The 22675-nt window shown below is 42.8% G+C and overlaps 1 protein-coding gene across 2 annotated transcripts; it reads left to right on the top strand.

The window, feature by feature from the left end:
• Positions 1-223: 223 nt before the first annotated feature.
• Positions 224-14035, top strand: rpa2 (replication protein A2). 2 transcript variants are annotated; one of them, XM_068011607.1, is made up of 9 exons: positions 224-307; positions 1363-1481; positions 3323-3424; positions 4172-4285; positions 7634-7708; positions 8511-8621; positions 10720-10839; positions 12700-12794; positions 12878-14035. In XM_068011607.1, exons 1-9 carry the CDS (start codon positions 289-291, stop codon positions 12960-12962), a joined length of 840 nt encoding a protein of 279 aa, XP_067867708.1. In that variant the 5' UTR covers positions 224-288; the 3' UTR covers positions 12963-14035. The 2 variants fall into 2 exon arrangements, with proteins under 2 accessions (XP_067867708.1, XP_067867709.1); XM_068011608.1 differs by lacking the exon at positions 224-307 and adding an exon at positions 315-520.
• Positions 14036-22675: the final 8640 nt, after the last annotated feature.

Below are 22675 nucleotides of genomic sequence, written 5' to 3'. Positions count from 1 at the left end.
CGCGCTGTAACAATTTGCAAAATGTTAACAAAAGACTTATGTAAGTGTTCCGCCAGTACTAAAAATGGCAGCGGCCAATCTAGCTTCACTATTTCAAGCCAATCATTGGCCAGATTGATGGCAAATACCTACTTCCAGGGGGTGGAGAAACCCCGAGCACCCCCTGGAATCCGTGTCAGCGATTGGCTGAGGGTGGGCGGGGATTCTGAGTATGGAGGCTTGTGAGTGGTCGGCTGCTGCATGAGGTCTGCTTGGCGCGTTTTTGTCCGTTAAGCTGTCGCTGAGGGGATGATGTGGAACAACCCGGGTGAGTGGCGTCGGTGGCCGTGTGAGGGAGTCTTGTGGCCGGCTGGTGACCCACCTTCCGTGAGGACGGCGGCGGGAGTTTGTGTCTGAGGGCCAGCCCGGCCGGGCAGGGGGTTCACTCGGTGAGGTTAGCCCACCTCCAGACCCACGACCCGGGCCTGACTGTCAGGAGCCGCAGCTTTGGGCCTAGTGGAGAGGCCCGACCCCAGGGTCGGTCAGTCGACAGCTTTAATGCAGCGAAACGGCATTTAATGTTGGGGGAAGGGGGTTAAGGATTGGGTGGGCTGGGAGGGGATGAGGCTGAACAGGGTTGGGGAGGGAATTAGGTTGAGGAGTGGATGAGGGTTGAGTATGTGGGCAGGGGGGATGAGGGTGAATAGGGGGTGCTGGCAGGAGAAGAAGAGGGAGTGGAGTGGATTGGGGGGTGGAGAAAGGTAGTGATGGAGGCTTGGTTTTTAAAATTCCCCAATTGTGATATTGGACCCTTAAATCAGATATAGTGTAGCTTTTGTGATGAAAATAGCTTGCATAACTTTAAATTAGTTACAGGTTAAAAAAGGTATGTAAATCTACACTAACATCCAGGTCGGTGATCCTTTGTCAAAACTGTTCTCTTGAAAGGTCTTGGCCCTGATATGTTAACTGTTTCCCTTGTCACAGAAGCTGCCAGATTGGAATGTCTTAAGGGAGGAGAGCGAGCTGGAGAGGTTTAGGGGCTCTGCAGCTGAAAGCATAGCCACTAGTGTTGGAGTGATTAAAATCTGGGGTGCTCGAGGGCAGAATTAGAGGTGTGCAGATAGTTTAGAGGGTTATGGGGCTGGAGCAGATTAGAGATGGGGAGGAGTGAAGCTAGGGAGGGATTTGCAAACAGTGACAACTTTGTGAACATAATGTTTTTAAGGATGGTGATTATTAATATTGGGTTTACATTTAGGAATGAAAGCAGGATGGAGAATCTTGTTTGGAAAGGAATGTAAACTGGATAGTTATAACCTGATATGTACCTTATAACCTTATGTTCTGTTTCTGTGACTGACCTCTAACCATATTTTCTAGGTTCTTTTGATGGTGGCTATGGAGGTTTTGGAGATACTAGTGCAGGAGGTGGGGGCTACATGCAGTCACCTGGAGGATTTGGCTCACCAGCAGGAGGCAGCCAGAGTGATAGAAAAAATGTAAGTGCAGAGTCAAAATATTCATTAGTTCCCACATTGGGTGGCAAAAATGCATACTCTTCCCCCAGAATGTAGAAATTAGTGGTGTTCTTGTTTAAATACAAATGACAACCTTATGTGATGTATCATTTCTGTTTGTGCTATTTTTAAAATCTGTTTTGTGAACTATTTTTCTTTTGTGTATTTTACCTGATCACAAAAGCATACAAAAATTTTGTTTGAGTGTCATTTTTCCTTGATTTTAGCAATTTTGTTGGCGAACAGCATGAACTGCCTTGTGATAAAGCTCTATACAAAAACTGCAGCAGACTTTGAACATAGTAAGCACAGTGCACTATGGTTGCTAAATTTGCTGATGACACAAAGGAAAGAAAGTTGTGAAGAGGACTTAAGACTACAAAGGGAAAAAGATCGGTTAAGTGAGTAGGCAGAGATCTGGCAAATGGAGTATAATGTGGGAAAATATGTAATTGTCCATTTTGGCAGGAAGAATGAAAAAGAAGCATATTTAAATGGTGAGATTGCAGAGCTCAGGTACAGAGGGATCTGGGTGTCCTAGTGCATGAATTGCAAAAAGTTAGTATGCAGGTTCAGCAAATAATTAGGAAAAATAATAGAATGTTGTTGTTTATTGCGAGGCGAATTGAATACAAAAGTAGGGAGGTTCTGCTTCAGCTATACAGGGCATTGGTGAGACCACATCTGGAGTACTGTGTACAGTACTGGTCTCCTTATTTAAGGAAGGATGTAAATGTGTTGGAAGCAGTTCAGAGAAGGTTGACTAGACTAATGCCTGGAATCGGTGGGTTGTCCTCCGAGGAAAGGTTGGACAGGCTCGGCTTGTATCTGCTGGAGTTTAGAAGAGTAAGAGGAGACTTGATTGAAACGTATAAGGTCCTGAGGGGTCTTGACAGGGTGGATGTGGAAAGGATGTTTCTGCTTGGGGGTCACTGTTTAAAAATAAGGGGTCACTCATTTAAGACAGATGAGAAATTTTTTCTGAGGGTTGTGAGTCTTTGGAACACCCGTCGTCAAAAGGCAGTGGAAGCAGAGTCTTTAAATATTTTTAAGGCAGAGATAGATTCTTGATAAGCAAGGGGGTGAAAGGTTATCTGGGTCAGTGGGAATGTGGAGTCGAGGTTACAATCAGATCAGCCATAATCTTGTTGAATGACGGAGCAGGCTTGAGGGGCTGAATGGCCTACTCCTGCTGCTAATTCATATGTTCATATTACATTTTGAAAATTAAAGTTGATCTTGGCAAGAGTAGCAAATTGTTAAAACTGATCTGTAAGTGACACCAGCAGTACTATTGCAGTATTTTCTTTTTTTTTTAAAGTTTGCATCTAATTGGTTTATGCAAACCCATGTGTTAATGTTTTAATTTTATTTTACGCTATTTGACTACTTGGTCCTAGAAATCCTAGAAATGCATGTAATATAACCCCACTGTCAAAATCCTGACTAACCGCATTTGAGGGGGCAGATAAAATGCATCTTGGGCAAGGACGTAGTCATGTTCCTACTGTTTTCTGTTCATTTATGGCAAACCCCTTTAATGACCGAATTAAAAGCATACCGTCGTCTCCAATTGAACAAAAGTAATCATCCCTCATTATGAGAATGGATTAAAATCATTGCTCAAAATGTAATTTTGCTAAAGATACATTCGGGTAATTACCTTACTGTTGGTGTCACTTACTGATCAGACAAACAATATGTAAATTGTATTATCCTTTTATGTGATTATAACAACTGCTTTTCTATTTCTCTAAACCTGTAATAAAGGAACTCCTGAACTGTAGTCTTGCAAGGTTAACTTTTTATTATTATTCTGTCAGAGATCACGGTCCCAGCAAATAGTTCCTTGTACAGTGTCACAGCTAATGTCTGCTACTCAAACAGAGGAAATTTTCAGAATTGGAGAGGTGGAGTTGTCTCAGGTGAGTGAGAAATTCAGTACTATTAAATATTCCTTGGTTCAGTGGCTGTAGTGTGATTTTTTTAAAAAAATGATTTCCAATTCATCAGTGAGCACAATCTTTTTCATAACTTGTGTTGTCCTTATTTTCGACCTGAAAACAAACCTCTATTTTAGATGAGATTTTGTGTGTGTCAAGATCACTTGATTTGTAAACACATTCTTGAGTCTCTTTCTTGCTTCTCTTAAATGGGGGAAGATAAACCGCTATTAGCTGCATGAGATGTAGTGCTATTTTCATTCAGGTAAAGTTGTAAAATTTTAGTCTGAGACGCTATCACCAAATGTGAAGTGACTTTTGTTTGTTAATCTACTTTAAAAGACTATGTAATGTTTTTATGAACCATTTATTGAGGTTTCATCCAATAAATATTTTTAAGTGCTTTCAAAATTTGTACAGTTGCAAAGGAGAAGTCATAGATTTTTATCCAGTTATTTGGATAATAAATGCAGAACCCTTAGCTGTTAAAAGAGAAATGGTTGTGTTTTAAAAAGAAAATTAAAAACATGGCGGTAGAAATGGAATCATAGATTGCTCTTTGAGATTCGACACCAAATGGCATCTGCGATTTAGGTACAGCAGGTATTTCCTAATCGAGGATAATGTGGGTTTCTTTTTCATTTTTGCTAGTGTTTTTTTCCCCTTCTGTAATATGTTAATCTTATGGTGGGATATACAGATTGTAATATGAGTGTTTCCCTTTCTTAGGTAACTCTGGTTGGCATGATCAAAGATGCAGAGAAAGCCCCAACAAATATACTGTACAAGTTGGATGATATGACAGCACCCCCAATGGATGTAAGACAGTGGGTGGATACTGATGTAAGTAAATGAATATCTATATATCCTCAATTTGCATCAGTTGCCTAATTCCCCTCATTTAATTCTTCGTTGAATAACTTGGTTACCTTTTTAATGGAATAACTGGCTGCGAGTGGTAAGTTGATGGGGTTCTCAATTATTATTTCAGACCTGTCCAGTGTCTTGATGCATGATGGTCTGAAACTGAGGTTCTATACTAATTGTATTTTACAAACTCTCACCACATGGTAATTGTCAGTCTGATAAAGATGCCATTTTCTTATTTTTTGACTACTTAAAGGGGCATTGTCTTCATTTTAATATACAAACCCAGCATAATGTAGATCTTTCTGTGTCAAAGAATGTTACAGCGTAGAAATAGCTTTATTTGCATCTAAAACTAATTCAATTTTAAAAGTTAATAGACTTTGATTCAATATGGCAGAGAGATCTACATCATAACCACTGTCAGTAAATAACTTTCCTCAACTACCCCTTTGTCGTCTTGTGATCTTTAAATTTGTTTTTTTTTTGTTACCGTCTCACTGTCCAACAAAAGCTTTCTATTGCTATTTATCTATAAACTCTTAATCTTGAAGGCCTCTGTAAGGCCATGCATTACCTTTTGCAGCTTGAGTAGAGAAAAATGTCTCACCTTTTCAAATGACTTCAGAACTGTAACCTCTTGCCCCAGCAAAATGCCAGTTAATCTGTACTGCACTTTTCCTATTGATTTATATCCTTTTTATAATGGAGTGCAAATGATATTGCAACAGTAGCCTAAATGAGGTCTTGTACAATTTAACCATTATCACTTTTTATATTCAGTTCATCTAGACATAAACCCAAGGATTCAGTTTGATTTTTTTTTAATGGTCATGCCTACTTAACGTTGCCCATGCAGGTCCTGCTATTTTACCTTGTTTAAAATCTTTAAATATTTTTATATTTTTATTTCCAAAATAAATTGCTCTTGTTCCTACTATCTATCTGCCCACCCTGCTAACCTATTTTATGTCCTCGAAATTTGCCATATTCCCCCTTCCACCCTGCCCTCCCTCAAAATTCAGTGCCATCATTAAGTTCCAGTAGCCTTGTTCAATTCCAGATCATTCATTTATATAGGCTACTCTTGTTAATTCCGTTTTTTGTGTGCTTAAACTTGAATTACCCAGTAATTCAAATATGCAATGCATAGGATGCTTTTTATGCCCCAAAAATTGAATTCACAGATAATTCAAAATTTTTTTTATTCTGTCATGGGATGTAGGCGTTTCCGGCTAAGCCAGCATTTATTGCCCATCCCTAATTGCGCTTGAACTAAATGGCTTGCTAGGCCATTTCAGACTCAAACACATTGCTGTGGGTCTGGCGCCACATGTAGGCCAGACCAGGTAAGGGCCACAGATTTCCTTCCTTAAAGGACGTTAGTGAACCAGGTGGGTTTTTACAAAAATCAACAATGGTGTCATGGTCATCATTAGACTAGCTTTTTAATTAGATTTATTAATTGAATTCAGTTTTCACTATCTGCTGTGATGGGATTCGAACCCATGTCCCCAGCGCAATAGCTATTTACTAGTCCAGTGACATTATCACTATGCCACAGCCTCACCAATGATTAAATAAATTAAGTGACTCTGAATTAACAGGAGTAACTGTAATAGAGCAGCCCCAACATGGACCCCTATGGAATACCAACAACTTGCTTTTATGTTGAGCCTTTAAGGTTGTAACATGTCCTAAAACTGAGTGTTATCAAACAAAATTTCGCAGTCATGTAAGGAGATATTAGGACCAAAAGCTTGGTCAAAGAGGTAAGTTTTAAGGAGAATCTTGAAGTAGGAGAGGGGTAGCGAGGTGGAGAGTTTTAGGAAGGGAATTCCAGAGCTTTGGGCCTTCGCTGCTAAAGGCACAGCTGCCAATGGTAGAGAGATTTAAAGTCAGTGAGGTGCTATGATCTTGGAGAATAGTAGGACTGGATGAGGTTGCAGAGATGGGGAGCAGCGAAGCCATAGAGAGATTTGAAAACAAGGATGAGGATTTTAAAGTGGAGGCATTGCTGGACTGGGAGCCATTGTAGGTCAGCAAACACTGGGTTGATGGATGAATGTGACATGGTGCAAGTTAGAATAATTGCAGCAGAGTTTTGGATGGGCTCAGGTTTATGGAGGGTGCAAGATGGGAGGCTGACCAGGAGAGCATTTGAGTCCAGAGGTAACAAGGGCATGGAAAAGGGTTTCAGCAGTAGGTGAGGTGAGGCAGGGCAGAGATGGACAATGTTATGGAGATGGAAGTAGCCAATCTTGGTGATCGAACAGGTATGAGATCAAAAGCTCATCTCGTGGTCAAATAGGATATTGCAAGCAGACTAGTTCAGCCTCAGACAGTGGCTAAGGGAGAGGGATGGAGTTTGTGGCAGAGACCGAAGACCATTGCTTCAGTCTTTCAAATATTTAGTTGGAAGAAATTTCTGTTTATCCAGTACTGGACAATAGACAAGCAACCTGTCAAATTATTGGCAGTGGAAAGATCGAGAGGTGAAATCGAATAGTTGGGTATTGTCAGAATGTGCTTTTGGATGATGTTGCTGAGGGGCAGCATGTAGATGGGAAAGGGCCAAGAATAGATCCTTGGGGTCTTCAAAGGTAATGTTGCAGGATCAGGAAGAGACCCATTGCAGGTGATTCTGTTACGATTGGGTAGATAGGAATGGAACTGGGCAACAAAGGCAGTCTCACCCAGCTTGTTGACAGGAGGAAGGTATGGACAGATAGGTTGCATAGGATGATTACCATGCTCTCATAAGATGTCATTTGTGACTTCATAATAAATGAAAGCAGCCACAATATGCCTTCTGTTCTGAGAAGCTTCCTTTTAGTTGATTGCTTTCTGTCCTCCTATCTCTACTTCCATATGCTGGTGTCTTTCCCATAAGTTTCTAATGGGTCATATTCCCACATGCTTTTTGGAAATCTACATAAACCACCCCCATTGCTTTTTCTTTATCCTAGTATTTCTTCAAAGAATTTTAAAAGATTTGTCAAACACAACCTTCCTTTTAGGTCTGTTCTGACTTCTCGATTAGCTCATGTTTCTCCAAGTGCTTATAACTTCGCCCTGCGCAACCAAATCCAGTATTTATCAACAACTCAATTTTAAGTGTATAAGTGTCACTTGTATGTACTGCCATTGCTGCACTGCCACTCTTATCCCTTTCCAAACAGAAGTTTGACAGTGAAGACTGTCAGTTTTAACTTTGTGCATGTTTTTGATGGTTTTCCTTTTTAGGTTCACATTTCTCTTGAATATATTTGAAGTTACTCTATTTTTTAATTCTACCAAATGTTGCCCTTTCTGTTAATATAGGAAGCTGGAAGTGAGAATATTGTGGTTCCCCCAGGCAGCTATGTAAAAGTAGCTGGCCATCTCCGATCATTCCAGGTAACGCAGACTCTTCTAAATTTTAGTAATGCTCATTTTTGATGTGATGTAAAGTATTTATACAGTACATTAATACATTGGAGATGTTTGTTTTTTGTCACATTGATATTTGTTTATTGTACTTGGCCAAATTAGTATCTTGGGATATATGGCTTTTAGAAATAATGCATATTTCCCTATTTTTTTTTTTTACTTAATGCAATAATTGAAAGGAATGGTATTCTGTTAACTTGTGTATATAAATTAGGAAAAATAAATACTGCCTGAGGTACTTCATCTGATGAGCAATTTCAATATTTTTATAGTATAAACAGCAATGGTACCAAATCATTTGGTAAAGATTCTTGACTAATATGCATATATAGTTCCTGATGGGAAGGTCTGAAATTTTAGTTTTAGAATTGTGGTTAAGTTGAACATATTCCTGGTTTTCTCCCATTTCTGAATATATTTGATATTTTATCTTTGTTGGAGAAGAGAGCTAGTTTGGCCGAAGTAGTCTTCAGTGGTGAAGGGGGCAGAATTAACATATGTAGTTCAAAGAATAAGATTACTGAAGCTCTGTTCATTGATGTCAGTTCCTGTTGCTTGACGTTTAGACTAAAAAATCCTGTCAATCTTCTATATTAAAATGGATCAAAATCAAAAGTTCTTTGTAACCCTTCACTTTATTTAAACAATGATACTTTTTTTACATGCTGAATTCACTGGGAAAAATTAGAGCTCCTATATGAATTTTAATCCAATACCTTTCTGATCTTGAGACATTTAGGTAATTCACCTGTTTCTTTTAACTCGGTAGAACAAGAAGAGCTTGGTAGCCTTCAAGATCATGACTTTGGAAGACATGAATGAGTTGACATCACACATGTTGGAGGTGGTACAGGCTCACTTGTTGCTGAACAAACCACAGGTGAATGCAAAGACGAACGTTTGAGACAAAATTCTGCTTAGCTAACAAAGTGAGAAATTGTGGTGCATTATATAATTGAACATTAGTCAACTAGACAGATCAGGTAGCATCTATGGAGCGAGAAACAGTTAATGCTTCAGGTCGATGACCTTTCATCAGAACCGGAAAAAGTTAGAGGTGTAATTGATTTTAAGCAAGTACAGAGGCAGGGTGAGTGGGGAAAGAACTAAAGTGAAGATCTGTGATAGGATGGAAGGCAGGAAAGATTAAATGACAAAGGGGTGATGGTGCAATGCAAAAGGAGATGGTAATGGGACAAGTAAAGAAACGAGAAATGGGTCTAGAGGAGGGGTAAATGGGAATAGCAGAATTGTCACCAACAGCAGCTGTCCTGTAAAAATGGAGAGCTAAAGTTATGATCTAAAATTGTTGAACTCTATGTTGAGTCCAGAAGGCTGTAAAGTGCCTGTTCAAAAGATGAGGCGCTGTTCTTGATCTTGCATTGAGCTTCATTGAAAAATTGTCGGAGGCAGAGGTCAGAGTAGGAGTGGGGCGGTGAATTAAAATGACAGGCGACTGGAAGCTCGGGGTCATGCTTGTGGACTGAAGAGAGGTGTTCTGCAAAGCATTCACCAATCTGTGTTTGATCTCCCCAATGTGGAGGAGACTGCAACACAGCAAATGCAGTATACTAAATTGAAAGAAGTACAAATCAATTGCTGTTTGACCTGGGAGGAGTGTTTGGGGCCCTGAATGGTGAGAAGAGAGAAGGTAAAAGGGCATCTCCTATGCTGTATTAGGGGTAACTGAGGAGGGAAAAAAAACACTTCGCAACATTTTCTCCACACTCCCTTCCTCAAGGGGGGAATTAGGCTGGTTGCTTTGTTGTACAGAGAGCTGACATGGATTTGGGCCAAATGGCCACCTTAATTGAGTTAGGGTGTCAAAAGGACAGTCCCTTTTAGAATGCTGGAAGGGAAAGATGTGTTTGATGCCATCACACTGGAGGTGGTGGAAGTGGCAGAGGATGATCTGTTGAACGTGGAGGCTCATGAGATGGAGGGTGAAAACAAGGGGAATCCTTTGTGGTTCTGAGAGTGGGGGAGGCGGGAAACATGCATTTATGTGGTGCTTTTTGCAACCTCGGGATGTTCCAAAGTGCTTTACATAAAATGAAGTACCTTTGAAGTTTGGTCACTGTTGTAATGTAGGAAACATGGCAGCCAATTTGCACACAGCTCCCACAAACAGCAATGTGGTAATGACCAGGTGATCTGTATTTGTGATGTTGATTGAGGGACAAATATTGGCCAGGAAACCAGGGGTGACTCTAGTCGTCTTTGAAATAGTGTCATGGGATCTCTTATGTCCACCTGAGAGGGTAGACCGGGCCTCGGTTTAATATCTTAACCAAAAGATGGCACCTCTGAATGTGAAGCACCCCTCAGTGTTTTTTATTTCAAATTTGCAGTATTTTACTTTCATGGTCAGGTAGATAATTGATTTGGCCCTAGTTTGCAAGCTTCAGCAAAAGGCTCAATTGATGAGTTTTTCCCCCCCAGTTCATGCAGAATCTGTTCCACCTGGGGAGAGGGAAAGTGAGAAGATATTGACAATCCCATTTATACCTGTTGCAAATTTTAGATTGACAGTCCTATCAGTAGAGGGAATGTTTGGCTATTTAATGTGTGGGGTGCAAGGTCATTGCATGGTCTAGGAAGGGGTTCCACTCCTAATCCCTATTCAGTGCACATATACAATTAGATGAAATCAGGATCAGACTTGACTATGTCCCGAAGTTGATTAACTTATCATTGTTCACTGCTTGGTCATTGCTGGCATAAGTGGAGCATATTTGCGTATGATTTGGTGCCTTCAAGTGAAGATAATTAGAAGGGATATTATTAGAAAATATAATTGGTCATAAAGTTACTTGCCATGGACTTTGGATGTGAAAGTTACTCAGCAGCAATTATTGAAATTCATTGAATTTGATGCTCAGCCAAAATTAACAATTTTATAAATGCTCACCCAGAAAAACTATTAATCCAATAAAGCATTGTTCCGAGGTTTCACTTGTATAATTTATTTCTCTCAGCCTGCAGTTGGAGGATCTGCTCTAGCTTTGCATACCCCAATGCGAAATGAAGGTGGAATGGGGATATATGCAGGTGGTAATGATACACTGATGAATGGACTAACAAGTCAACAAAGTCAGGTAAAACAAACTGAGAAAGAATGATATGGAATAGTTTGGACTGTACTTTGTTAGGAATGGAGTCAAGAGAAAAGCAATACAGTTTATCTCCCTCGAAGCACACAATGTTAAAAAGAAATGTAATGTTCTAAAACAGATTGGAAATACGTAACTGATCAGACATGAGAAAAGCTAGGTAAATGTGGGTGTCTGTACTCAAAACATTAACATAATTTTTTCCCTTTTTAGAAACAATATTACTGGTTTGTTTTTCAAATTTCTAGCATTGGAAAATTTTTCTTTTTAATTTCTACAATAAAGTACATTAAGGTTTTGGTTTTAATGTACAAGTAGAAACTGACACAACTTGCAAGTGGGTTATTTTATATTTGCATTCTGTAAGCTTTTTAAGTCATTGTAACATGAAAACTAAGACAAATTTCCACTGTCATATATTTGCATATAACATTGCCTACAACTATTATAACTTCTACAATAATTGACTAAAAGGACTTGTTTTGCTGAGATTGGTAACTTCAGTGAGTGGTGCCGAAGGGTTAATTGGACCCATAATATATCTAAACCATATTTTAAAATATAGATTTGCAGATTTTCTTTGCTTTTGAGTTGTGTTGTAGCTACATGCCGTTAATGTAGTAATGTAGGTGAACCTTGCAGGAACTATCCAGTGCTCAACACAAAGTGAAATCCCAGAAAGATTGATGCTGTGCAATTTCATTCGATTTTTCAGTAATATCTTTTTCTCGAATGTGCTTTTTTTTTCGGATTAGTGCTATTGAGCATTTTCATTCTGGTAATCTCCCAAAGAAAGCTGTTGTAACTAATAACCTTGTACATCAAGGGTATCCAACTTATGGCCCTCAAAAACCCAGGCAGCTCAGACCTACTCTTTATTTGTAATTTGTTTGCTGGTTTGTACTACTTGAATTGTGTAAGCCAGCTGTTTGGAAAAGGCTGTTCTAGCATTATTGCTGCATTGGTAAATAAACCCTTAATTAGAACATCAGGGTCTATTTGTGTTAGCAATAAAAACATGCACATTAATGGGAATTTGGGTTTAAATTTTTCATGTAGTTCCCTGAGGCTTCATGTGCATATGTGCAGCTCAAGGCGACAATGCGTGAACACAACACCCCTGGTGTAGATCACTACTTGCTATTTAGTAGGGTATAATTCAGTTTTTTTCACATATCTAAGTTCTCGCAGATTTCTATTCAAAATATATTGGTTTGTGACCATGTGTTTTAAGGGGACTGGTGCAATGGATTTGTACATGATACTTTTCTCTATGTAACTTGGGTTTGAATTGAGTGCAAACTGATTGGATCCTTGTAGCCGAAAATATGTCCAACCTTAGTATGGATAGTGTCAACCCAGTTCATAATGGGCATGAATACATGGACAGAACTGATGCTAATGTAAAGCATACTACCACAATAATAGCTGCTGTGAGAAATCAAAATATAACAGTGATTGGTCACAGTAGAGGCTGCTTTACCTCCTCTGATCTTCAATCTTGATCCTACATTCTGGTACTTCCCTAAACCCCTCTGATTTGCTGTTTTTAAAAACTTCCTCGGAACCTTTAGTCACTTTTCCTAACTTTAATGCTTTTCCTTTATTTTGTTAAATCGCTAAGTACCCAGTTGAAGATGCTTGTCCTGCATCGAACCTATATTCTATCTAAGTGTGTTTGGTGATACTGTGCAAAAAGTGGAAACATTTCATTTTCTAGTACTGTTTTCCTTTGCATTTCTTGAGTTAAGAAATTAACTGAAATGTAGAAGCAAACATATTTTTAATGTTGAAAACAGAACTGGATGTTTTTATTTATGGTAATTAAAATACTTTCCTTTTCAGGTACTGAACTTGATTCGAAATTGTCGAGAACAGGAAGGCATGAGCATCGACTACATGAGGAGAACGCTGAAGAATATGAATATTGTTGCCATCAAGTTAGTGTTATTTTGGGCTAATGTACTTGAGTGTTAAGTTAAATGTTCAAGAAAGTCTCAGTTACAATTTTGTTTCTATGTAGGCAAGCGGTGGAATTCCTGAGCAATGAAGGACACATCTATTCTACGGTAGATGAGGATCACTTCAGGTCAACAGATGCTGAATAAGTGAGGAATAAAGCTACTTTTTAGTATATGAAGCTAAAATACTGAACTGTTGTAAAACCTGATGTCTATCTCATAGATAGCAGTTCATCTCATGGATAACCAGAGAATAGTGCCATCCTGCAGTAAAATGTAAATAAAATCCAATTTTAAAGCAGAAAGGTGATGTGGCTATGCATTCTGCTTGGGTTTTCAATGTTTATTGATTGAAAACAACTACTTTTTGTTTTGTAATTCTGCACTTTTTATGTCACTAGAAAATAAACAACTGTTTTTGACCTTGAATAGCCCATTTCTACAATATTGTAGCGTGGAAGCTCGTTGGCAGTGCCTCTAAGACTCTTAATAGAGGGAACTATGCTGCTGCTAATGTTTGGATATTAAATGAATGTTCTGGTTAAACTTGGGCCATTAGCACAGAATAAAAATAGCATTTGTAAATTGCCTTAATGCCAAGTGTAGTAAGCTTTTTTTTTTGTCTGACTATACAATTTCAATTAAATCGATCAAAGACAGCACAAGATGCAGGGTGCTGATTTGAGATCATTTTCTAGGCAGATTCTAGGGTCGTTAATGTGATACATTGCAAATGCCCCTGTTTTACAAATCCTAATCTATTATACTTTTATGAATCTGGGTGTTTCTCTTGCTGTTATCCATCCTGGCTTGTTGGATAAGATAGGCAGTGACGTACAAAACGTTAGTTCTTGTCACTAACTTATACAGTGTGTATGCTGCCCATAAGAAGGTAGAGAAAAGCAAGTTTCTGGTTTCGCACACCTAAAATGCAGATCCAAATTGGTAAATGTCCCTGAATAAGGCCCCAAGTTACATTATGTTTGTCTTTGAATCAGAACATAAAGCTGGAGATCTGGTAGTGGCATCTTGTGATTGGAATTTAGTTGCTTTTTTTCTTATTTAGCCCTTGTTGCTTCCTTCGTTTGTCCATTATAGTTCTGTAAGATTGTTTAGAACTATAGAATAAGGATCGGAAAAATTATGCTGTTAGTGTAATAATTGATCTATACTTTGTACGTTAGAGTACTAGTAATAAAGCAATAAACTTGTATATTACATACCAGTATTAAATTTCTCTTTATTGACTTGCGTATTATACCTCTGGTATTTATTAGGATTGTACATTAATTTCAGTAAATTAAAAATAGTTTAACAAAAGCTTACATCAGTATAATGCCTTTTAATGTAGGAAATCACCCCAATGCACTTTACAGGAGCATAATAAACAAAAGTTTCTTTTGGGCCTCCTTATCTCGAGAGACAATGGATATGCGCCTGGAGGTGGTCAGTGGTTTGTGAAGCAGCGCCTGGAGTGGCTATAAAGGCCAATTCTGGAGTGACCGGCTCTTCCACAGGTGCTGCAGAGAAATTTGTTTGTCGGGGCTGTTGCACAGTTGGCTCTCCCCTTGCGCCTCTGTCTTTTTTCCTGCCAACTATTAAGTCTCTTCGACTCGCCACAATTTAGCCCTGTCTTTATGGCTGCCCGCCAGCTCTGGCGAATGCTGGCAACTGACTCCCACGACTTGTGATCAATGTCACACGATTTCATGTCGCGTTTGCAGACGTCTTTATAGCGGAGACATGGACGGCCGGTGGGTCTGATACCAGTGGCGAGCTCGCTGTACAATGTGTTTGGGGATCCTGCCATCTTCCATGTGGCTCACATGGCCAAGCCATCTCAAGCGCCGCTGACTCAGTAGTGTGTATAAGCTGGGGGTGTTGGCCACTTCAAGGACTTCTGTGTTGGAGATATAGTCCTGCCACCTGATGCCAAGTATTCTCCGAAGGCAGCGAAGATGGAATGAATTGAGACGTCGCTCTTGGCTGGCATACGTTGTCCAGGCCTCGCTGCCGTAGAGCAAGGTACTGAGGACACAGGCCTGATACACTCGGACTTTTGTGTTCCGTGTCAGTGTGCCATTTTCCCACACTCTCTTGGCCAGTCTGGACATAGCAGTGGAAGTCTTACCCATGCGCTTGTTGATTTCTGCATCTAGAGACAGGTTACTGGTGATAGTTGAGCCTAGGTAGGTGAACTCTTGAACCACTTCCAGAGCGTGGTCGCCAATATTGATGGATGGAACATTTCTGACGTCCTGCCCCATGATGTTCGTTTTCTTGAGGCTGATGGGTAGGCCAAATTCATTGCAGGCAGACGCAAACCTGTCGATGAGACTCTGCAGGCACTCTTCAGTGTGAGATGTTAAAGCAGCATCGTCAGCAAAGAGGAGTTCTCTGATGAGGACTTTCCGTACTTTGGACTTTGCTCTTAGACGGGCAAGGTTGAACAACCTGCCCCCTGATCTTGTGTGGAGGAAAATTCCTTCTTCAGAGGATTTGAACGCATGTGAAAGCAGCAGGGAGAAGAAAATCCCAAAAAGTGTGGGTGTGAGAACACAGCCCTGTTTCACACCACTCCGGATAGCAAAGGGCTCTGATGAGGAGCCACCATGTTGAATTGTGCCTTTCATATTGTCATGGAATGAGGTGATGATACTTAGTAGCTTTGGTGGACATCCGATCTTTTCTAGTAGTCTGAAGAGACCACGTCTGCTGACGAGGTCAAAGGCTTTGGTGAGATCAATGAAAGCAATGTAGAGGGGCATCTGTTGTTCACGGCATTTCTCCTGTATCTGACGAAGGGAGAACAGCATGTCAATGGTCGATCTCTGCACGAAAGCCACACTGTGCCTTAGGGTAGACGCGCTCGGCCAGCTTCTGGAGCCTGTTCAGAGCGACTCGAGCAAAGACTTTCCCCAGTATGCTGAGCAGGGAGATTCCACGGTAGTTGTTGCAGTCACCGCGGTCTCCTTTGTTTTTATAGAGGGTGATGATGTTGGCATCGTGCATGTCCTGGGGTACTGCTCCCTCGTCCCAGCACAGGCATAGCAGTTCATGTAGTGCTGAGAGTATAGCAGGCTTGGCACTCTTGATTATTTCAGAGGTAATGCTGTCCTTCCCAGGGGCTTTTCTGCTGGCTAGAGAATCAATGGCATCTGAGTTCCGATTTGGTTGGCTGCATGTCCAGCTCATCCATGACTGGTAGAGGCTGGGCTGCATTGAGGGCAGTCTCGGTGACAGCATTCTCCCTGGAGTACAGTTCTAGGTAGTGCTCAACCCAGCGGTCCATCTGTTTGCGTTGGTCAGTGATTATGTCCCCTGATTTAGATTTGAGGGGGGCGATCTTCTTGATGGTTGGCCCAAGAGCTCTCTTAATGCCATCATACATTCCTCTGATGATTCCGGTGTCTGAGGCCAGCTGAATATGACTGCATAGGTGTTGCCAGTAGTCGTTTGCACAGCGCCTGGCTGTTCTTTGTGCAGTGCTTCTGGCTGCTTTAAGTGCTGCGGATGTTAAATCGCTGGGGGCTTTCTTGTAGTTCAACAGTGCAATGTGCTTAGCGGCTATGACAGGTTCCAGCTCTTCATTATGAGATTGAAACCAGTCTGCATTTCTCTTCGCAGAGGTTATGATAGGTACACAACTCAAGCAGTCTCTGCCCGTTCTCATTCATCCTTCCAACGCCATAGCGCCCAAGGCAGGAGGGCCATGAGCCATGGTCGGCCCCAACCCTGGCATTAAAGTCCCCCAGCAGGAATAGGTGTTCGGTGTTGGGGATGCTGCTAATGATATGGAGTTGTTCATAGAACTGGTCTTTAGCTTCAGGTGGGGAGCAGAGTGTTGGAGCATAGATGCTGAGTAGGTGTACTGGACCAGAGGTGGTGAGCAGTCGGATGGACAGTATGCGTTCCGAGCCATTTGACGGAGGCTCTATCATGCTGAGCAAGGAGTTTCTGATGGCGAAGCCCACTCCATGCTGTCTTGGTTCTTCAGGATCCCTGCCCTGCCAGAAGAAGGTGTAGTCTTGCTCTGCTAGAGAGCCACTCGCGGGGAGGCGAGTCTCCTGAAGTGCTGCAATGTCCACATTGAATCTACTGAGCTCGTTGTTAATGATGGCGGTCTTCCGAGAATCGTTGATTTGTGTAAGGTCTTCCGACAGGCCAGGACACATAGTTCTGACGTTCCAGCTTGCAAAGCGAAGGGCTGGTACCTCCTTTCCTTTTTTCATGTTGTTTGGTGCGGTGTATCAGTCCACCTTTCGGGCAATAACCCTGAGCTCCAAGCACCCATTGAAGCAGGCAGACTGTGGCGGGACAGAACCTTATTGACCGGGGGTTGCCCGGTTTGAGGCGGGCGGTAGCTGTCCAGTGAGGTGCAATGACCTCTCCCACCGACAAAGGCAACCCGTGGCGCCCAGTTTCTATGCCAATTTATCTGGACTTATAACCCGTAACTGCTGCCTTCCGTGTTGTTTTAGTCGCTGTGAGGCAACTATGGAGTGACCTCTCCATGGCGCATGCCTGGGCAAATTTATGGAGGTTGAGAGGTGCCCAGTCGTCAAAACCCCCCTCTCGGCCTTTCTGGTGGGGTCCAAAGAAGTGCAGGACACGACGTTTGGCACTAGTATGGCTGCAGGAACTGCCGGAAACATGCCAAAGGTGACACATGACCGCCTACGGGGTTCCGCTCCGGATTTTCTGTTAGGGTTTACTCCCTTAGCCTTGGTCTCTCCCGAGACGCCCACAAGGCAGTGGGGTTGTTGGGGCCCCTATACAGGTGTAGGATGGTGCCGGTGGGAGGAGGGGAAGGGGGGGGTGGTGGTGCAGGGGAAGGGGGTGCGGGGTGAAGATAGTGCGAGGGGGGGGGTGCTGGGACTAGGTTGTGAGGGGGTGAGCTGAGAGGGTGGAGCAGGGAAGGGGGGTGGGGGGGGAAGCTGGTGCAGGTAATAAGCCATTTCCTCAGTGCCCACCATCGACGTCCGGAAAGCTCATCCACGTCCTTCGGGAGGTGAAGCATCATTTGGCAGACTTAGAGGTGATTACATTTGCTAAGGGTTTTTTTTTGCAGTGGTTTAAATAAAGGCATGCAGCATTGCCGACAGTGCGCTGCAGATGCTCTCCGAGCCATCTCCCGCGGGCGCTTTGAAATTGCGGCCGGGGGGGCCGTTCGTGGATTTTTTGGGTGTTCGGGGCACCTTTTCTCAGGACTTCTCTCGGGTCCCGCTGCTCCTTCTTCACCTCAATGGACTTACCGCACGCCGTGGCTGCAGACACTCTGGACTGTGAAGACAGCAGGATCGGAGATTAAAGTATCGGCAGCTGTGCTCGTCAGTTTCATCCGGATCAATTTCATTGAGAAAACAAAGAGCAGGTGTGGCTGGGGGAGGGCAGTGGGCCCAGGTAAAATACACTAAACTAACAGTTAGCCTTTAGATAGGGCTAAAATGAACTGATTTAAAGAGCCAGGGGAATTTAAACAGTTTAAGAGGGCAGATTGGGGGAGAAAACGTTAGGGATGGGAGCAGATGGCCATGGATAGAGTTGAACAGCAAGGGAGCTTCCAGCCCAGGAGCCATCTTGAATAAACAAAAGTTTACACTGAGCCCATATAGGACATGCCAGATAGGTTTAAGAACCACCTTGGAAGCGGAGGGAGAAACATGAGTTCATACTAAGTCCTGTTTGCCCATCAGCCCTGTGCTCGCTGACATACATTGGCTCCTGGTCTGGCAACCTCTCGATTTTGAGATTTTCATCTTTGTTTTAAATCCTTCCATAGCCTCATCCCTCCCTATCTCTGTAATGTTCTCCAGCCCAACAACCCTCAGACATCTGTGCTTCTTCAGTCCTGACTTTACTCTTTTGGCAACTGTGCATTCAGCTGCCCAGTCCCTAAACTCTGGCATTCTGTCCTAAATCTTTCTACCTCCCTTAAGATGCTCCTTTTAAAACCTACCTCTTTGACCAAGCTTTTGGCCATTTATCCTTGCTTGTCAAATTTTGTTTAATGCTCCTGTGAAGCTCCTTGGGATGTTTTACTATGTTAATGGTGCACAATAAATGCAATTAGTTTAAGCGAATTTTGAATGTTCCAGTTCAGTTTGCTTGTTGTAATTTATGTTGGAGCCCCAGCTAGTAGCTGCTACTATCCGATCCCTGTCTGTCATTCTAATTAGTTCACCAACTTCATCAAAACACTCCAATTCTATACTTTGGTCTCTCTTTATGTAACTCCCTCTTCATCCCACTGTTGGTGGCAATAGCTTCAGCATTGTACATTGTAGAATATTCTGTCCAAATCCCTCTTCCTTGATACCTCTCTTCCTCTTTTAAACCCCACCTCTTTGACTAAGGTTCTGTTACCCCTCCTAATATCTTTTTGTAGTTGTGTCCATGTTTTTCCATATGCCTCCAAACTGATAAATGGGAGGCAGGCTGTGAACTGAGCTCCTTTGAGCAAAGTCATAAAGATCAGAAGATCCCAAATTCCGAGAGAAGCAGCGGGAGAGCAGAGCTCATTCTGTGAGCACACCACATCTGGAGAAAAAATAAAAAGTGGTGTCACAGGGAAACAGGTAAGTGATTGGTGAGTATTTTGTTCTCATTTGCCCAGGTATGTCCTGTGCACAAAAAGCAGGACAAGTCCAACCCGGCCAAGTGATGGAAGGTGTCATCAACAGTGCCATCAAGCGGCACTTACTTAGCAATAACCTGCTTAGTGACACTCAGTTTGGGTTCTGCCAGGGCCACTCATCTCCTGACCTCATTACAGCCTTGGTTCAATCATGGACAAAAGTGGTGAGGTGAGAGTGACTACCCTTGACATCAAGGCAGCATTTGACAAAGTATGGCATCAAGGAGCCCTAGCAAAACTGAGGTCAATGGGAATCAGGGGGAAAACCCTCTGCTGGCTGGAGTCATACCTAGTGCAAAGGAAGATGGTTGTGGTTGTTGGAGGTCAATCAGCTCCAGGACATCACTGCAGGAGTCCTTCAGGGTAGTGGCCTAAGCCAAACCATCTTCAGCTGCTCCATCAATGACCTTCCTTCAATCATAAAGTCAGAAGTGGGGATGTTTGCTGCTGATTGCACAATGTTCAGCACCATTCGTGACTCTGCAGATCCTGGAACAATCTGTAGAAATGCAGTAAGACCTGGACAATATCCAGGCTTGGGCTGATAAGTGGCAAGTAACATTCGTGCCAGGCAATGACCATCTCCAACAAGAGAGAATCTAACCATCTCCCCTTGACATTCAATGGCATTACTATCACTGAATCCCCCGCTATCAACTTCCTCGGGGCTACCATTGACCAGAAACTGAACGAGAGTAGCCATATAAATACCGTGGTTACAAGAGCAGGTCAGAGGCTAGGAATCTTGCAGCGAGTAACTCACCTCCTGCCTCCCCAAAGCCTGTCCACCATCTACAAGACACAAGTCAGAAGTGTGATGGAATACTCTCCACTTGCCTGGATTGGTGCAGCTCCAACAGCACTCCAGAAGCTCGACACCATCCAGGACAAAGCAGCCCGCTTGATTGGCACCCCATCTACAAACATTCGCTCTCTCCACCACCGACGCTCAGTGACAGCTGTGTGTACCATCTACAAGATGAACTGCAGCAATGCACCAAGGCTCCTCTAGACAGCACCTTCCAAACCCGTGACCTCTACCAACTAGAAGGACAAGGGCAGCAAATGAATGGGAACACCACCTGCAAGTTCCCCTCCAAGTCACACACCATCCTGCCTTGGAACTATATCGCCATTCCTTCACTGTTGCTGGGTCAAAATCCTGGAACTCCTTTCCGAACAGCACTGTGGGTGTACCTACCCCATGTGGACTGCAACGGTTCAAGAAGGCAGCTCACTACCACCTTCTCAAGGGCAATTAGGGATGGGCAATAAATGGCCAGTAACGCCCACATCCCATGAATGAATTAAAAAAAAAAACAAGTGGGAAGTCAGGGACACTTCGTGTCCAGGGCGAACGTGTGTAGGAGGTGTCTCCAGTTGCAGCTATGCTAAATCCACATTACGGAGCTGGAGCTGCGGGTGGATTCGCTGTGGAGCATTCGCGATCCTGAGATCACCGTGGATTGCATGTTTAGCGAGGTGATCACACCGCAGGCAAATGCTGCAAAGGCAGAAAGGGAATGGGTGACCACCAGGCAGAATAGACTAAGGCAGGTAATGCAGGAGTCCCCATTGGCCATCCCCCACTCTTTAACAGATATCGCTTTGGATATTGGGGGGAGATGGCTCAGGGGAAAGCAGAAAGCGTCAAGTTCATGGCACCATGGGTGGTTCTGCTGCACAGGAAGGGAGGAAGAAGTGTGGCAGGGCTATAATGATAGGGGATTCAATCGTAGGGAACAGACAGGCGGTTCTGCGGTCGCAAAAGAGACTCCAGGATGGTATGTTGCCTCCCTGGCACTAGGGTCAAGGATGTCTCTGAGCGGCTACAGGGTATTCTGAGAGGGGAGGGCGAGCAGCCAGTTGTCGTACATATCAATACCAACAACAGAGGATAAAAAGAGGAATTAGGTCCTACAAGCAGAATGTAGGGAGTTAGGACGTAAATTAAAAAGTAGGACCTCCAAGGTAGTAATTTTAGGATTACTACCAGTGCCACGTGCTAGTGAGAGCAGAAATAGCAGGATATACCAGATGAATGCTGGAGAAATGGTGTAGGGGAAGGGATTCAGATTCCTGGGACATTGGGACCAGTTCTGGGCAAGATTGGGACCAATTTCCTCGGGGGGTGGGGGCGGGGGAGGTGGTGTTTGCTAGTGCGGTCGGGGAGGGTTTAAATTAGAATGGCGGGGATGGGAATCTGAGCAGGGAGACAGGAGGATGAAATGAAAGACACAAAGGCAAGAAGCAAAAGTGGAAGGCAGAGAAAACGAGGGCGAGAAACAAATGGGGCTGTGTAATGCAAAATAAAGCTAAGATGACTAACAATATTAAAAGACAAGTCTGAAGCATTGCGCAGAGTGGGCAAATGCATGGCAGATGCAGTATAATGTGGATTAATGTGAGGTTATCCACTTTGGTTGTAAAAACAAAGGCAGATTATTATCTGAATGGTGATCATTTGGGAAAGGGGGAGGTGCAGTGAGACCTGGGTGTCCTTGTACACCATTCGCTGAAAGCAAGCATTAGGAAGGCGAATGGTATGTTGGCCTTCATTGCAAGAGGTTTGAGTACAGGAGCAAGGATGTCTTACTGCAGTTCTCCAGGGCCTTGGTGAGACCACGTCTGGAGTAGTGTGCAGTTTTGGTCTCATCTGAGGAAGGGTGCTGTTGCCATGGAGGGAGTGCAAAGATTTACTAGGCTGATTCCTGGGATGGCAGATTGACGTATGAGGAGAGATTTGGTTGATTAGGCCTATATTCACTAGAGTTTAGAAGAATGAGAGGGGATCTCATGGAAACCTATAAAAGTCTAACAGGACTAAACAGGCTAGATGCAGAGAGGATGTTCCCGATGGCTGGGGAGTCCAGAACCAGGGGTCATAGTCTCAGGATACAGGGTATGCCATTTAGAACTGAGATGAGGAGAAATTTCTTCACTGAGGGTGGTGAACCTGTGGAATTCTCTACCGCAAAAGGCAGTGGATGCCAAGTCATTAAATCTATTAAAGAAGGAGATAGATATATTTCTTAATGCCAAAGGGATATGGGGAGAAAGCAGGAACAGGGTACTGAATTAGATGGCGGAGCAGGGCCGAATGGCCTACTCCTATTTTCTTTTTCTATAATTTAATTCCTGGTGTGCTGAAATTAACTGATCTCAGTTATGTTTTCATTTGTCTTTAGCACCCCAGGTTATTAAGGAAAAGAGTACGGTTGAC

Source organism: Heterodontus francisci, chromosome 31 (genome assembly GCF_036365525.1).
Source record: "Heterodontus francisci isolate sHetFra1 chromosome 31, sHetFra1.hap1, whole genome shotgun sequence".
Lineage (NCBI taxonomy): Eukaryota > Metazoa > Chordata > Chondrichthyes > Heterodontiformes > Heterodontidae > Heterodontus > Heterodontus francisci.
Note: the sequence above shows the minus strand (reverse complement) of the source record. Positions and strands in the feature narration are given on the sequence as shown.

Excerpts from the sequence above, each read along its gene's own strand:
- rpa2 (XM_068011607.1), top strand. Across the intron at positions 1,482-3,322 it reads GCCAGAGTGATAGAAAAAAT|AGATCACGGTCCCAGCAAAT; the intron begins GTAAGTGCAGAG and ends TTATTCTGTCAG. Across the intron at positions 10,840-12,699 it reads TAACAAGTCAACAAAGTCAG|GTACTGAACTTGATTCGAAA; the intron begins GTAAAACAAACT and ends TTTCCTTTTCAG.